Source organism: Dermacentor silvarum, chromosome 5 (assembly GCF_013339745.2).
Source record: "Dermacentor silvarum isolate Dsil-2018 chromosome 5, BIME_Dsil_1.4, whole genome shotgun sequence".
Classification (NCBI taxonomy): Eukaryota; Metazoa; Arthropoda; class Arachnida; order Ixodida; family Ixodidae; genus Dermacentor; species Dermacentor silvarum.
The window spans coordinates 169111892-169127049 of record NC_051158.1 but is presented as its reverse complement, the minus strand read 5'-3'; the positions used below and the strand labels follow the sequence as shown (position 1 = coordinate 169127049).

General features: G+C 45.1%; 2 protein-coding genes across 2 annotated transcripts in view; both read right to left on the bottom strand.

Annotated features, from left to right (window-relative positions):
• The window catches only part of LOC119453871 (zinc finger protein 675-like), a 2199134-nt gene that overhangs the window by 212133 nt on the left and 1971843 nt on the right, over positions 1 to 15158 (bottom strand). Inside the window, exon 8 of the mRNA XM_049666952.1 lies at positions 106 to 324. Coding sequence (XP_049522909.1) covers positions 106 to 324 — 219 coding nt within the window. The remainder of the gene's footprint in view (positions 1 to 105; positions 325 to 15158) is intronic.
• LOC119454549 (gastrula zinc finger protein XlCGF57.1-like) overlaps positions 1 to 15158 on the bottom strand; it is a 1708166-nt gene that overhangs the window by 85046 nt on the left and 1607962 nt on the right. The window lies entirely within an intron of this gene.

The following is a 15158-nucleotide window of genomic DNA, read 5'->3' as shown; positions in this document are numbered from 1 at the left end:
GGGCACTGAAATGGCCTCTCACCAGTGTGGACATATAGGTGCCCCTTCAGGGTGTCGTTGTATGAGAAACTCTCAGGGCACAAATGGCATTTAAATGGACGCCACCAGTATGGACAAGCAGGTGCCTCTTCAGGCGGTCTCTTCTTGAGAAGCTCCGAGAGCACAAATGGCATTTAAACAGACACTCGCCAGTATGGACCTTGGCGTGTGCTTCTAGACGTAACAGTTTATCAGTCTCATAATCGCAGAGATGATCTTGGTGGAGGCCTCCCTGCTGTGAAGTGTCACTATTGGCTGTTGATGGAGAAATAGAAGGCCTTGATGCTGCACAAATAAAACAAAAGTAAATTTATCATAAAATGCAAGAAAGAACACAGATAGTAAAGTTCACGCCAAGGATACTAAAGTTAATGATGAAATTATTTTTTTGTTTTTTTTTATTTGGGAGGTATTGAGGGTGATTTAGGTGTGATGGAAAAGGGGACACCTAGTGGTCCTTTTATTTACACAATATTCTGTATTTGAATGGTTCATGACCCTGTTTGTGAAGTCCACCCTAAATTTACCAAGAAAAAAATTTTTTCAGTAAGGCAAAAAAATTATGAAGTGAGACAATGTGGAGTGTTTAAAGATTTTCATGGATTTCAACGAACCTTTGAGAACCGTATCAAAAAGCTTCGACCCAGATTGCTCTATGATCCTCAATGAGCACTCCAGGTTTGGTGGCCATATTGGCACTTGCAAAACTTGTTATATTTTGCATGCACAACGTTATCTCATATTAGACTTCATCAATGCGTTTCTCCTTGTTGATCACATGCCAAACTTTGGCAACGTTTTCTTAAGTTGAGATTGTAAAGAGCCAGCTAAGACATACCAGATTTTTAGCCTGTAACTCACCGACATATACAACCTGCACCACGCCCTTTCAGAATGAACAGGAAAGAAAAAAAAAGCATGAGCTTAAACCCACTGAAATACATGCATAGAACCCTTAAATTTTGTTCAAAGGCAATCTCCATTGAAGATAAATGTCGACGATTGCTTTTCCATTATCTGCCGCGAAGACGTCGCACCTTTTCTGCAGCACCTGAACTCTTTCCAAAGCACATAGAATTCACCGTTGAAAAGAAGTTAATGGTCGCCTGGCTTTCCTTGACGTTGAAGTCACGCAAACTGCATCAGGCCTTTCAACAAGCGTTTATCGGAAGCCTACCCACACAGGGAAATATCTGCACTTTGATTCGGCCCATCCCGTTGGACACAAACGATCTGTTGCCTCTACACTGTTCACCCGTGCATTCCGATTGTGCTCGACTACTGACGCACGCAGAGCTGAGTTGAAGAGGGTGACGCAGGATTTGGTCAGCGATGGCTACCCTGGCCATTTTATAAAGACTGATGAAAAGCGTGCCGCTGAACCCCCTATCAGGCCGATGAGAACAAGGAAACGGGCATCTCTCCCCTATGCACTCCCCTATGGCGTGAGCGAGTCAATGTCAAGATCAGAGGTGGTCATAGCGCTAGAAGACACGGACAAGAACGAGAGAACAGGACGAGCGCTAACTTTCAACTGAGTGTTTATTTCGAGAAACAACCGTATTTGTAGGCCCGCATACAGAAAAGGCCCAATCATCACACATGAAAACCAGCCGCATCCAGGAACGCAAATTCATTTGTAGTCAGCGCAACTGAAGGGGAGCTGATGCAGCTATCACCGGCCCTCGCTATCAGAGTGGCTTCAACAACCTCTCGCGAGAACACTCACAGAGATGATGTCGATGTACGTCTCCAATGATCACCGCGACTGGGACACCACGCTGGCCTACGTCACTTTCGCGTATAACTCGTCCAGACATGACACCGCAGGATATTCACCCTTTTATCTTTTGTATGGTCGCGACCCTACATTGCCTTTTGACACCACCCTACCTTCTGTGCCACGTGTTACAACTGAGTACGCTCGTGAAGTCATCGATCGCGCTCACATGGCGCGTCAAGTCGCCCGATCTCGTTGTTGGCCTCTCAGGATATACAAAAAGAGCGGTACGATCGGCGCCATCGCGATGTTAAGTTCGCCCCAAGTGTTTGGGTGCTCCTCTGGTCACCATGTCGTCGTGTCGGTCTCTCCCAGAAGCTTCTCTCTCGCTACACAGGACCTTATGAAGTCCTACGTCAAGTTAACGACGTCAATTACGAGATCTCGCCGTTACAGTTTGATCCGTCCTCAAGTCCGACGCCAGTTGACATCGTGCACGTTTCGCGGTTGAAGCCATACTTCTCTCGCAGTTCTTCGCCTGACATGCGCTGAGACGGCGCTTCAGCACCCGGGAGTCCTGTTACGGAAGGATAAGAGGGAAAAAAAGAAGAAGATCGAGAGACACTGGCTGCTGCGTGTTGTTGCTGGTCAGCCATCTTGACCACGCTAACCCTACTCGTGTATATATTGTAAATACATCCAGTCTTACTCCCAACATCCCCGTACATATTAAACAAAAAATAAAATCTGCTAGTACATATTATTCACCAATAAACTCCCTCAACATTTAAGGACATCCCCTAATTGTATTGGGAAAACATTTATTGAGCCTGCAAAGTGCGCAAGCGCGCTTCGGACGTGGCCTACATGACATCATCTAGCGGGCGCTCTGCAAGGATCCTCACTCGCCTTTGCTGGCTCGCCAGCCCTCCCCCCAAAAATAATTTTGGAGCTATCCGAGTCTCCCCAAACAGAGTGAGAACACGGAATCAGACGATGAAAGTAGAATTAGGGGGCTATCATAGTTAACGACTACTTTTGTTCCATTTTTACTGACGACAACTTGCCGCACATAAGCAATTGCAGCAACAAGCAGATCACGCCACTTACTGTGACTGACACAGGAGTCTGAAAACCACTACTCAACCTTGACACTAAAAAGGAACATAGACCAGAGCTCACACCTAACATATTCTTGCTAAGATATGCCGAATGGATGGCAAAATACCTCACTACAGTCTACTAAATGCCTGTATTCTCAAACAGAGATGCATTATTATTATTAGAGGTTAAAAAGCGGCTAAAGTCATACTAATACACAAGTCTGGTAACACGCAGGATCCAACGAATTACAGACCAATATCACTAACTAGCACACTATACACGCTGCTCGAGCACATCATCCTAAAGCGTATGTGAGAAACTTAACCTACTCCACAGTATCATGGTGATGTTTCTTGAAGATAACTATTAACACCCTGCCAGCATGAGTTATTACATGTTACATGTTATTTTTGCACTCCTAGCAGTAATAACACGTGTTTGCACAAGGTTTGCAAAGTTGCCGTGGCAACGACAAAAATGGTTACGCTTTCTCCATTTTGACAACTACAAACAAGAATTTTTTTTAAATTTTGGTTCACAGTATATATGGCAAACACAGGAAGATTGTGTTAAAGGTGTTTCACAACACCTGACCAAGGCCCAGCCTCTCCTTGATAATTCAGGCACATGCGGTTGCAGCATAAGATTTGCAAGATGGTTAGTGCTTACTGACACCAAGTGGAATTCGAATATGTTCTTTGTCACTGCCTGGTAACAATAAACAAATGCAAAAATAAAGTACTGAGAAAGTACTGAGACTATTGCTCGACTGCCGAGAGTTCTAGCACGGGCAACTGATGATGATGATAAGTGCTGCCTGCCTGGTTGGAACAAAGGCGCCAACGCAAAGCGCACTCACAATTTGGCTCACGTTTGTAACTTTCCTAGCCATGTATTCATGTCTTCACAAACAGCACATGTCTTTAAGACATGTGCTGACACCATCGCTAAGGTAGTGCTGATCAACGGTTCTCTTCTATACAGCAGTGGTTCCTAAACAGGAGTCCGCAAAAGCACTTTTAGGGCCCACGAAGCCCTCACGCACAAATCGAATTTAAGAGTACAGCATCACAACTTTCGCAGTGCTAGGCAAGGTGGCACTTGCCACCAAGCTAATCAAAGAAGAAGCCAGTATTGTCATTGCTACTATATGGTGCTTGGCACATACCAGCTAACCTTTCTCTCAGCAGTGTCGACAAAGTCCGTGTTGACAATCTTGTTGCACTACCATCTGGTGCAACACAGGCCAGTCACGAGGGTACAAAGAGTTTCCTGAAGTTTGGGTCTGTGAAAATCGACGGCAAGCCACATGCATTTGATGTGGCGAAGTGCTTACACGAAGCTGCCTTTGATTGAACTAAGATAGTCCGCCATCTCCGGAGTAAGCACCCAGCCCATCAAAACAAGGACTTCGACTTCTTTCAGATTGCAGAAAAATGTTTTTCTTTTTAAATCTGAAATACTCATCAAGTTCGTCATTTTACTGTCGCGTCCCCTCTTTGTGATTTTCCAATTTTTTAATTTTGGCCATATAAATTTTTCTGCTGTCCTAAGAAATTCGTATCAACATTTTACTGTAACAATTTGCATGCTGAAGTGTACTGCAACTTGGTTACAGGTTATTTTTGTATTTGTTTATTATTGTTAGGCAGTGACAAAGAACATATTCGAACTCCACTTGGTGTCAGTAAACACTACGTAAACCATTTTGCAAATCTTAAGCTGCAACTTCATGCGCCTAAATTACCAAGGAGAGGTGTTGGTCAGGTGTTGAAAAATACCTATACTACAATCTTCCTGTGTTTGCCATGTATACTGTGAGCCAAAATAAAAAAGTATTCTTGCTTGTAGTTGTCAAAATAGAGAAAGTGTCACCATGTTTGGCGTTAACGCGTGTTAATATTGCTAGGGGTGCAAAAATAACATGTCAGGGCTTCACTTTATGTCAGCATTTGCAAACAATGTGATAAAATAGGCGGAGGACTGTGGCGATGCACTGTTTGGTTTTTGTGAACAGAAAATGAAATGGTGTAACTGTCGACTTTTACTGGAAGCTTTGTGGCGCAACGGCTACACTGCTGACAGTGAACTTGAAGAAACTGTGGTGGAATTTCTTTGTGAGCACTGTGCGTGAGTTATATCAATAACAGCAGATTCAATTCATTGCTAAGGCAATTGAATTTCCCGACTAGTGTTTCGCTTCTCGAAGTGAAAAGGCTCGATTTCTCGCATCAGCAACGGCTGATGAGCTTTTAGCGCATTGTAACAAGAGTGCTGCGCAAGAACGACTATCCACTGGGACAAATTGGCGGTACAGAAGAGGTCTCGTCGGCCACTGCAGTTTGCAAACACTACGCAAGAAACCTGAAGCTGCTATCGACAGGGGAGGATCAAAATGAGTGTATGGTGTTGCGAAATCCGATGTCCGAGCGGCCACGAAGGTTCCATGTATGGTGCCGTGCCAGGTGCCAAGAGGAGGAGATATTCAGAGAGATTAGAAAACTGTTTTACATACACTGTACATGGTGGTATTTTACAAGAAGGGCTCCATGATATTGGAGCCGTCTACGTGCTAACATCTTTGCATGTAGTAGCGTTTACATCTCCGAGCGTTCTACACGGTCGAGCGTTCTCTACATGGTCAAGCATCTCTCACAACACTCAAGTCCCACTGTTTTATTCCTTTCGTTTCCCTCTTTCACTCGACGAGGGAATACACTTTAGTTCTTTTAGCCAATGACAGTCTTTGATCAGGTGGCCATATCCCGCACGTGATGTGTTGTCGTTTCCCGCCGGGCTCCGCCTCCAATCTTGCTAGGTCGCCCCCGAACACAGGCAGCGGTTGACACCTTGGGAACCGAACGTTGATGTTTTCCCACAGGATCGCCAGACACTGGCCCCTTTCAAGATTCGCCTCTCCATAGCGGTCAGTTCGCGGAACCAGGGAGGGCGGTGGCTGTCTCGAAGGGCGCCAGGTTGGCGCGTCGCTGTCGGCACCGGGCCTCATCGTGGTTCGGCGGCGCTGGTAATTCACGGAACCGCACCAAAGGGGCGACGCTGCCGTTTAGCTACGCATGAGGTAACCTGGAGACCAACTGCTAATCCCTCAGTCCCAGGTGACAATTCTCGGCCGCGAGAAAGGGGCGCCAGGTTGGCGAGTCTGAGTCGGCGTCGGCCTCCTTTGTCCCGAAGGACCGCCAGACACAACAACGGCCAGCAGTCACCTGAAGACGCCTACAGGTCGGCTAAAGTGATCGCTGGTGTGCACCTCAGGTGCCCACGCACACTGCTCATTGCCCGATGACAGTGTTGCACGTGCCTAGTCCTGCTTAGCCATCACTGATGATGTGCTGTGGGATGTCGAAACTCAAAGCTGTCACAGAAATGGAATCCTGACAGTTCTCATGTGCTTTTCACCTCTCTCAATGAATGAGCATATTCATAAACCAAAGCATGTTTTGTAGTTAACTGCATCAAAGAATTTTTGAATTTTATTCATCTCAAACACAGTGGTCGACTTACATTGCGCATTGATCCATATTCACGTTTTTACACTAATATATAGATTTAGGCATAACTAAGAGACTCACTGGGTGTAACATTATCGTAAAGCAACGTAAGGGCTACAACACCACCAGGACAAGAGGGCTCTGAATTAAGCTCTTAACACCTAAGGTGCTTCAACGTGATCAGTTGAGCAGTATTTTTGCATTTTGGAGCAATTAGAATGCAGAGAAGAATCGCAAACCTGCTAATTTGTCCTCAGCAGCAGAATGTCATACACACTTGAGCAGGTCGTACCGAGTTAGGTAGACTTGGCTATTGACCACAAGCTCACACAGCAAGCAAAAGTGCCAGTCACTGCCTACCTGAGGTGAAGCTTGACTGATCCACAGCCTCTGTAGTCTGCACGCTCCTCGACTTGCTTCCTGCTTTGAAGGAGGAGCACCCGACAGACTTGTCAGCCAGAGGCAAGCTGCACTGCAGGCCAACCTCGACCTGCCCGACGACCTTGGAAGGGGCGGGGCATGCCGCATTGGCAACAGTGATGCATTCAAAAAGGCTCATTGCATTTGTGAGGCCTGCAGAAATAATTGGAGTGACTGCATTCCTGTTACAGCATCGAACAAGAAGTAAATGCAACAATTGAATAAATGCAGGGCACTTTACAATGCATAGCCATGGAACACAACCTTTCCGGTTCAGTATTCCAAAAGCGCTACAAGGGGCAATCCACATTGACAGTCAAAAGCAGGGCAATCTTTTTTCTGCGGAAGGCTTATGACATTAGAACATATCTCAGACACTTTTTCAACTCGTACATTTTAAAGCTATTGGTGTAGTCCAACTACAGACAACGACCGATTTTCCAGACATGCCTGATAATTCAGACGCTTTCGCGGCACCACCGCGAAAGCGTGGTGCCGCGAAACCCATTGACCCCATAGAGTCAATGTATAGAACGTCTGAAATTTCGGGAGCAAAATACTTTCGCTGTCCAATTTTCTAGACTTTTTGCCTTAATCTTTTTGCACTTTTGCACTCCGAAATGGCATTAATCGAAGCTACCACGAGCTGCCATTTTGATTATCTCACCGACTCGAACTGGCGCTCTCGCACGAAAATCCGCTGGCAGCCGTAGCTACACCACTGCAGCAACGCTAGACCTAGCTATTTCGACGTTCGCTACCAAGCTTCTTGCTGCTCGGTATCGTGTATTTCATTGAAACAATTCGCCGCTGTTAGCAATGGTGACGACTGCACCTTTGTAATCCTCACCAATGGCTTTGAAGCTCGGAAAGCACGGCATGTTGCATAATGCCGGTTCCCGAAAGTCACCTTTGCCTCACTACAGCAGTGTTACGCGGTGAAATATATGCAAAGTATTGCGGTGAAGCATACCGAGAGTCAGAAGGGGTAATTGTCACGGGACACGGTATGTTTCTTTTAATTATACACGCGTGCACCCGCGGTCTCCTATACAGTACGAGCACCAATACGCTACTAGCAGGCCTTTAGAGACATTTTGGATGTGCCTGTGGTGATCTGAGCATTTGGCGGCATTAACCCTTTCACTGCTGGGTTTTTTTATGACTGCTCCTCACCCCCTGCCGGGTATTTTTTTTTCATGTTGGTTCAGTGGAAATTTCATGCTAGTAATGCACCATGATACTCCACAGGACATGTAAAGATATTCATTAGCAGTTCTTGAATTCTTCGTCCGTCACAGTGCGGATGCGCGTGGCGCGCTCACTCACCATGGCTGCTGCGCTCTGCCGAGACGAAGCGACGGGTGTATACACGTGCGCTCCATATGTTGTCTAAAATTCAATTTACAAGTTCTATGTGTTTCGGTGACCCCTCCATAGATGGCGGGACATGAACGCAAATTTTTTGCACGAGTTGTCTCGGGAGTGGCAGGAAGTGAGTTTAAAAAGCAACACGAGTATACTCGGGAGTAGCAGGGGGTGCGTGGGTGGTTTCACGAGTTATCTCGGTAGTTAAAGGGTTAAAGGGCATGCATTCGATTTTTCGGGCTGCCTATTTTTGTGGCCCCTCAGGAGTCCGAAATCGGACTTTGACTGTAATGAAAAGTGATTGCAAGATACTAAGGACATTGCCATCTGTTATTTAATGTCTACTGTAGCATCCCCAATCGCCCCATGTCTTGTGCTAGCTGATACCATCCTATGCTTTTTGCTATTTCATAACACTACCTAGTTATCTGCTGTCCTCAATTGCACATCAGTTCCATTGGTACTCATTCAGTAACCCTGACAGACCGTTGGTTACCTGCCCTACCCATTACGTTGCTTGCCAAAGTTCATTTTGAATGCAATAGCATTCTTTAAGAACATCACTCAGTAGTTGGTCAGTCTGTATGTATGTCTGCACCTTTAGGCCACCTTGGGTAACTGGGTAGTTCATGGTCCAATGGGTAGAGGATCTGGCTACTGTGCTGAGGGAACCGGGAGGGAACCCAACATCAGTTGGGTCGCTGGGTATGTAGCACTCAGTATATGCCACTCTTCAATTAACTTTTTTGACGCCTCTTGGGTCTCTGGATATGGGCCATTGGGTCGCTCTTCAATGACCCAGGGGGGCCTGCTGCGATCTCCTGTCTTGTCTTATGCTAGCAGATTCCAAGTTGTGCCTGCAAATTTCTTATTTTGATCACCTTACCTAACTGTCTACCATTCTGGACTGTGCTTTTCTTTCCTTAGCACCCACTCTGTAACTCTAATTGTCCACCGGTTATCTGCCCCACGCATTGCATGGCCTGCCCAGCTCCAGTTTTTCCTTTTAATGTCAACTAGAATGTCAGCTACCCCCTGTTTGCTCCCAGGTACACACCACTCTCTTCCAGTCTCTTCATGTTACGCCTAACCTTTGTCATTCCATCGCTCATTGCGCAGTACTTCACTTGTTCCCAAGCTTCTTTGTTAACCTCCAAGTTTCAGCCCCATATGTTAGTACCGGCAGAATGCAATTATTGTACACTTTTCTTTTCAACAATAGTGGTAAGCTCGTAGCCATGGTTTGATAATGACTGCCGTATGCACACTTTCATGCTTTTCGTTTCATTCTATATGTTCTTTGTCGCTTGCAAGACTTACTACTTGTTGCTTTTGTGTCTTAACTCCCACTTCAATGCTGCTTCTGAAATCACCTAATTATGGTTTCATTCATTACCATTGTTATCTTCTCTTTCTGTTTTAAAGCTGCATACTTGTTTGAAAGCACCAGCCAAATTCATCTACTTTTACCTTGACTGTGTCTACCTGTTTCCTTTTTTTTTTATTATTTGGTCCTTCAATTTGAGAACAATCCTAGACCTCACTAACCTATGATAACTGCATCATATACCCTACCTAATGGCTGCTTCTGAAATCAGCCTAATTATGGTTTCATTCATTACCATTGTTATCTTCATCTTTCTGTTTTAAAGCGCATCTTGTTGAAAGCACCAGCCAGAATTCATCTCTTTTACCTTGACGTGTCTACCTGTTTCCTTTTTATTTTAATTTGGTCTTTCAATTTGAGAACAATCCTAGACCTCACTACCTATTATAACTGCATCATATACCCTACCTAACACTTCTACATCCTGCTCTATGGTAGGGTCAGCACAGAGTATGAAATATTCATTTCTTGTTTCCCCCGATTAGGGTTTTTCTATGTGTACTAGCCTGTTATTGCACTTTGGAGAAGGTATTCATCACTGATGATGAAGTAGACGTCTCAGGCGCAAGAGCCAGATTGGCCAAGAGCGCCAGCACGTGGTGATGAGTTGTCATGAATCGTGTATTGGATCGAGAAATGAACGCAAATGGTGGATGTAAGGCTGTAAAAGGCTTAAAATTGTTCGCTGTAACTTGCTACATTATAAGTATTAAAATAATGATTATGCAAGACATGCGCTATGATCATAAATGTTTTCTTCCAAAGGGATGATGCAGTAAACCTGCAAGTGAAGTAGCAGTAGCAGGACCCTTGAACGCAATGACTGGAAGGGCGTGCTCGGCAACAATGCTATCACAGCAGCAACCTCTGGAGAGAGGATCTGCACGAATCTCGGGGGCTGATAACTCTGGCATCTTGAAAACCTTACACTAACTGGTGTAAAAGAACACTTCTATGCCAACAACCATTGCCAGTGGCGGAACATGTAGGTAATAATCTAAAGGAATATTTTTCCTTTGAGGTTATTCCTGGAATTCTTTCAAGATATGAAGTACAATCACCGTCTTCACCACATTTACTACAGGTCAGATTCATTACCAATAAACAGTGAGTGTGTGCCATACTGTGGTCAATTCTAAAATGGCAGAAAATGAGCTCAGTTCGTCGTATGGGACCAATTCCCTAAATGTGCTTAATGACGGGAGTTATTTAGTGTTCAGTGTCCCATAATGCTGCCAATAGCCCTGAAGGCTGTTCTGTAGGAAGGCCTCGAAGCTATCACAGGTGCATCTATAGGAGAGGATTTTCCCCTTTTTGCTAGAGAAGCGGCAGTTTCACCTGCAGGCTGTTGCCCTCAATACCTCTGTTGGCAAGGTACTCAGCTATTGTGACACACTGGTTAGATGTATATGCTGTGCACAGCACCGAAAGAGCTTGTTTAGCAAAGAGTTTATGTTTAATGTTATGCTTTATGGAGTCATAAATAACTTTTGTTATGATTTATTTCCTGATATGTTTCACTGCAGACAATAGTGCATAGGCCTCAGCCATAAATATACTTGTTTCTGGGTACAGGACCAATAGGGAAAAGATGGACTGCCCGCTACATAACACCACAACATGTAACTTTGATGCATCAGTGTAAAATTCCGTGCGAGAGTATTTTGACTGAAGTTCAAAAATGCATTTGGATGTGTATTTCTGGAGCATGCTTGTGTGACCTCAACAAACAACATGTCACATTCCACAATTTGCCATCGCCATGGCAGCAACAGCCTTGCCAGAGACTTCCCACGAAAGCTCACAGTGGTGCCACTGACAAAGTGAGACTTGGAGCAACTTTTGGAACAGCAAAATGTTAATTTTGGAACCAGTTTGGAACATCCAAATAGAGATTTCAGATCAGCTTAGAGCAAGTAAACACCAACTGCTGGACATGTCCTAGGCTATTTTGAACACTTAAAATTGACAAGCATTACTACAGAAGGTATTTGTTTGCTGTAAAACAATACTGCTCTGCCTCTAAATAAAAAAGAGAAACATAAATTTCAGTATACCTTTTGTTTAAATCAAGACTACAAGGCTGTGCACACAGCAAGCTGTTAGTTTATTTCAAATTGAGTGAAGCTGCTCAAACGGTGCCTTCTACATCTTATGAATTTTTATTGACAGCTGCCAGTTTATCATGTTTTCAGCAAGGCTAGAGCTAGCATCAGTCAGAAGCACTTAGCAAACTCAATGTCATCAATGCTCTTATGAGCATGGCCAGCGTTGAGCCCCTGTTGACGCCCAAGCATGCTTTAGACACCAGGCACTTTTCAATGATCTGCTTTTCCTTGTAAAGCTGCAGCCTCTGCTCAGCAATTGGCCAATTCACAACTGGCGCGAACCCCCCTTCCCCCGATTACATGGACCACCAACAATTCTGACAAGCTCGATTATTCAGATTACTTCGAGGCACCATCACTGCACCGTGAATTTAATGTCTAAGAACGACCGAAATTTCGGACACCTTAAGGCACACCATTCAATAATTCGGAGTTAGCCTGCACGACTAAGAGCTAATTTGACTGCCGAGTTGAGCGAAATTTTCGCTTGGCAATAATACCATTCATAATACGCTGGAATCCAGAATCACCTGTTATGAATCCCTTCTCCATGCTAGCCAACTAATTTTGGAAATGTGTTCCCTTTTTCTTTTTCTCAAGTAATTACTCAACTGTTACAACCGGATGCCATCCAGCACAACAGGTCAAACAAGCTGCTTGGACAGCAGTTTTAGACTTGTTTTTCAGAATTGCCTGCATCATGGCTAATTCTCTGCAGCAGCTGTCACAGGATAGAATTCTACAGTGGAATTGTCGGGGTCTAAGCTCCGGTTAGGAGAAATCAAAACCAAGCTTCAATACAATAAGCTACATGTATGGGCACTGCTTATTCAAGAGGATATAAGCTATGCTCACTGTCCAATTTTAATGGGTATCATAACCCACCCATCTATCAAGACAGACATGCTACTACAATGGCTTCAGCTCCAAGAAAAGCTGCAGTGTAGTATCATCGCATATTGCTTACAGTGATGGTGTAGTGGTAATCAAGAAGTTGTCGGGGTCCTGACCCGACCAGTGAAGACTCCTGTCATTCTAGTGTCATTCTACACCAGCCACAGTGCACACGTTTGAACTTGGGGTGGATAGCCCATCTACGGTCTACGCACCCGAGAATTCCTATTCTCATGGGTGGAAACTTCAATGCTCCATACAGAATGGGGGTACAACTCCCGAGGTTGATGTCAAGTTAAAAACATCATGAGCGATGCCACTTTTCCACAGTTGAACCATCATGCTGTGTCTACCTGTGCTGTACCTGCAGTATCTAGACACATGCTCCTGACCACACGTGGGTTGGGTCCCGGGATGCCGCAGTGGCGGGTGGAACAGGATACGTGGGGCAGTGATCATATGCCGATAATGATTGGTTTACAGAGAATGCATTAAAATTGGACGAGTAACAGTCAAGCATTGGGATCAGTTATGGGAGTCATCGATTGATAAAGTACCTTCAGAGCTTTCAGAAATTCTTCCCGCTTTAAAGAACTGCTACGGAGTAACACCACTACAACCACAGTTAACGAAAAAACTCAATCGGACCTCGCTCTTTTGCAACTTCGGGCAAACCACGTCAGGCAGAAGTTATGCATCGAGGAATCCCAATGTACCATAGCCGTGCACATGCTAACCATACAGCGGCAAAGGCGCACCGGCACGAAAAGCAACTTTCTCAAGGACAATGGTATACTGGTGCGAGAATCTTGGATCTGGCGTTGCAAACAGAGCTCTGGTGTACGTTCTGGTTAATGGAATGCAGTCATAAGCAACCTGACCTTGCAGCGAGCATTAGGTTAGCGATGCAGAGTATGCACATGAATTTTCAGAACATGCTGCTAGAGCGTTTTCCCCAAAGCATGATCACGCGCCATCTATAAACTGCCCCGAAATTGACGAGTCTGACCCAACTGCTAAATCCGAAATATCCAGCCTCCGTGTCAACGTGGCTGAACTAATAGCAGCGATTGAAACTTCGAAGAAACGAACAACACCTTGTCTCAACGGTATTCCTCGTGAGGTTTTCAAGAACATGGAAGGAGCAGCTCTTGATGCACTTCTTCAGCCTATTATAAAGTATGGGAGACTGGTAACGTTCCACCTGATCGGAAGAATTCAGTTGTTGTCCCAATTCTGAAACCAGGAAAGTCTCCAAATAACCTGCAGGCTTTACGCCCAATTTTACTAACTTCAACTGTCTGCAAGCTCGCTGAAAAAATGCTTGCCACAGGTGTTTCCTGGTAGCTTGAACATCATAATGTATATCATGCCCAAATTGGATCCTGTTCTTACTTGAGAACTGAAGACGGACTTTCTATCCTGTCAGACAATGTTTTACATGCTTCACCACACAGTCACGCTGTATACACGGTAGCAGCAACAGACATAACGAAAGCTTATGACAATATAGATGATGAAATCATTATTGCCAACCTCATCGAAGTGGGACTTCCACTGCAGGACATAAGATTTATCTACTCATTTTTTAGAATCGCACCTTTGCGATTAGAGTCGAGGGAAGTAAGAAGGGTACTTCACATCGAACAGAGTCCCACAAGGTTCGGTTTTGGCTCCTCTTCAACGTTGCTCTAATACCTCTAGCCGGCAACTACAGTGGATTCCAGACGTGAAGTTTTTAATCTATGCAGATCATGTCACGGGTGGTCCGTGCATAAAGATGTCTCTGGACAAACTCAACAGCTTCAAGAAGCCCTTCAGGTTCTGCACAACTACACTCGGCAGCAGAGTTGGATTTGATAAGGAACAGCCGCCACAATGTGGCTGCAATGAAGGAGGAAGATGCGTTCCCGCTTGATATAGCGCCGCCATCTTGACCTCCGTTGGCTCCGTGTACATATTGTAAATGCCTTGAGCATCAGCTACACGTAACTTATTTGGTGGAGGTGGACGTTCCCCGTACCCGCCATGGAGCTTCACACGGTCACAACAGTGCCAATGCACTTGTAAATAGCCTTGGCCATCAGCTACACGTAAAATATTCCGTCCGAATCAAGCAATGTTTGGTAGCCAACAAGGCAGGACGCAGAAGGATCACGCAGCACCCTTTTACATTAGATTTGGTGCACTGACAATCCCTGAGGCTTCTCAGGTCCACGTACTGTGTCTTTTTCACCGCTCCATAGTAGTAATGCACACTGGGCCGGTATAACGTAAAACATATTCCAATCTGTTTTTATTCCAAGTCGGCCATTAGCCCTCCGTGATAAGTCAAAACAGCTCCAGCTCTGCCCCTATGGTGGCCGCTACGCTCATATGGGTAGAGCTTGACCATTTTGACCTCACAGAAGGCTAATGGCCGATGTAGAATAAACAGATATTGGAATAGTTTACGGTACACCGGCCCTGGCTCCATAAAATCAGACCGAGTTCGACAAAAATACTTCACCTTATTCATCGCACTGCAGCAAAGCAGCTGGAGCTAGTACCGATAGCTTGATGGCTGATACGTGCAGTCTTTACGGGCACAATTTCAACAGCTGACCTTG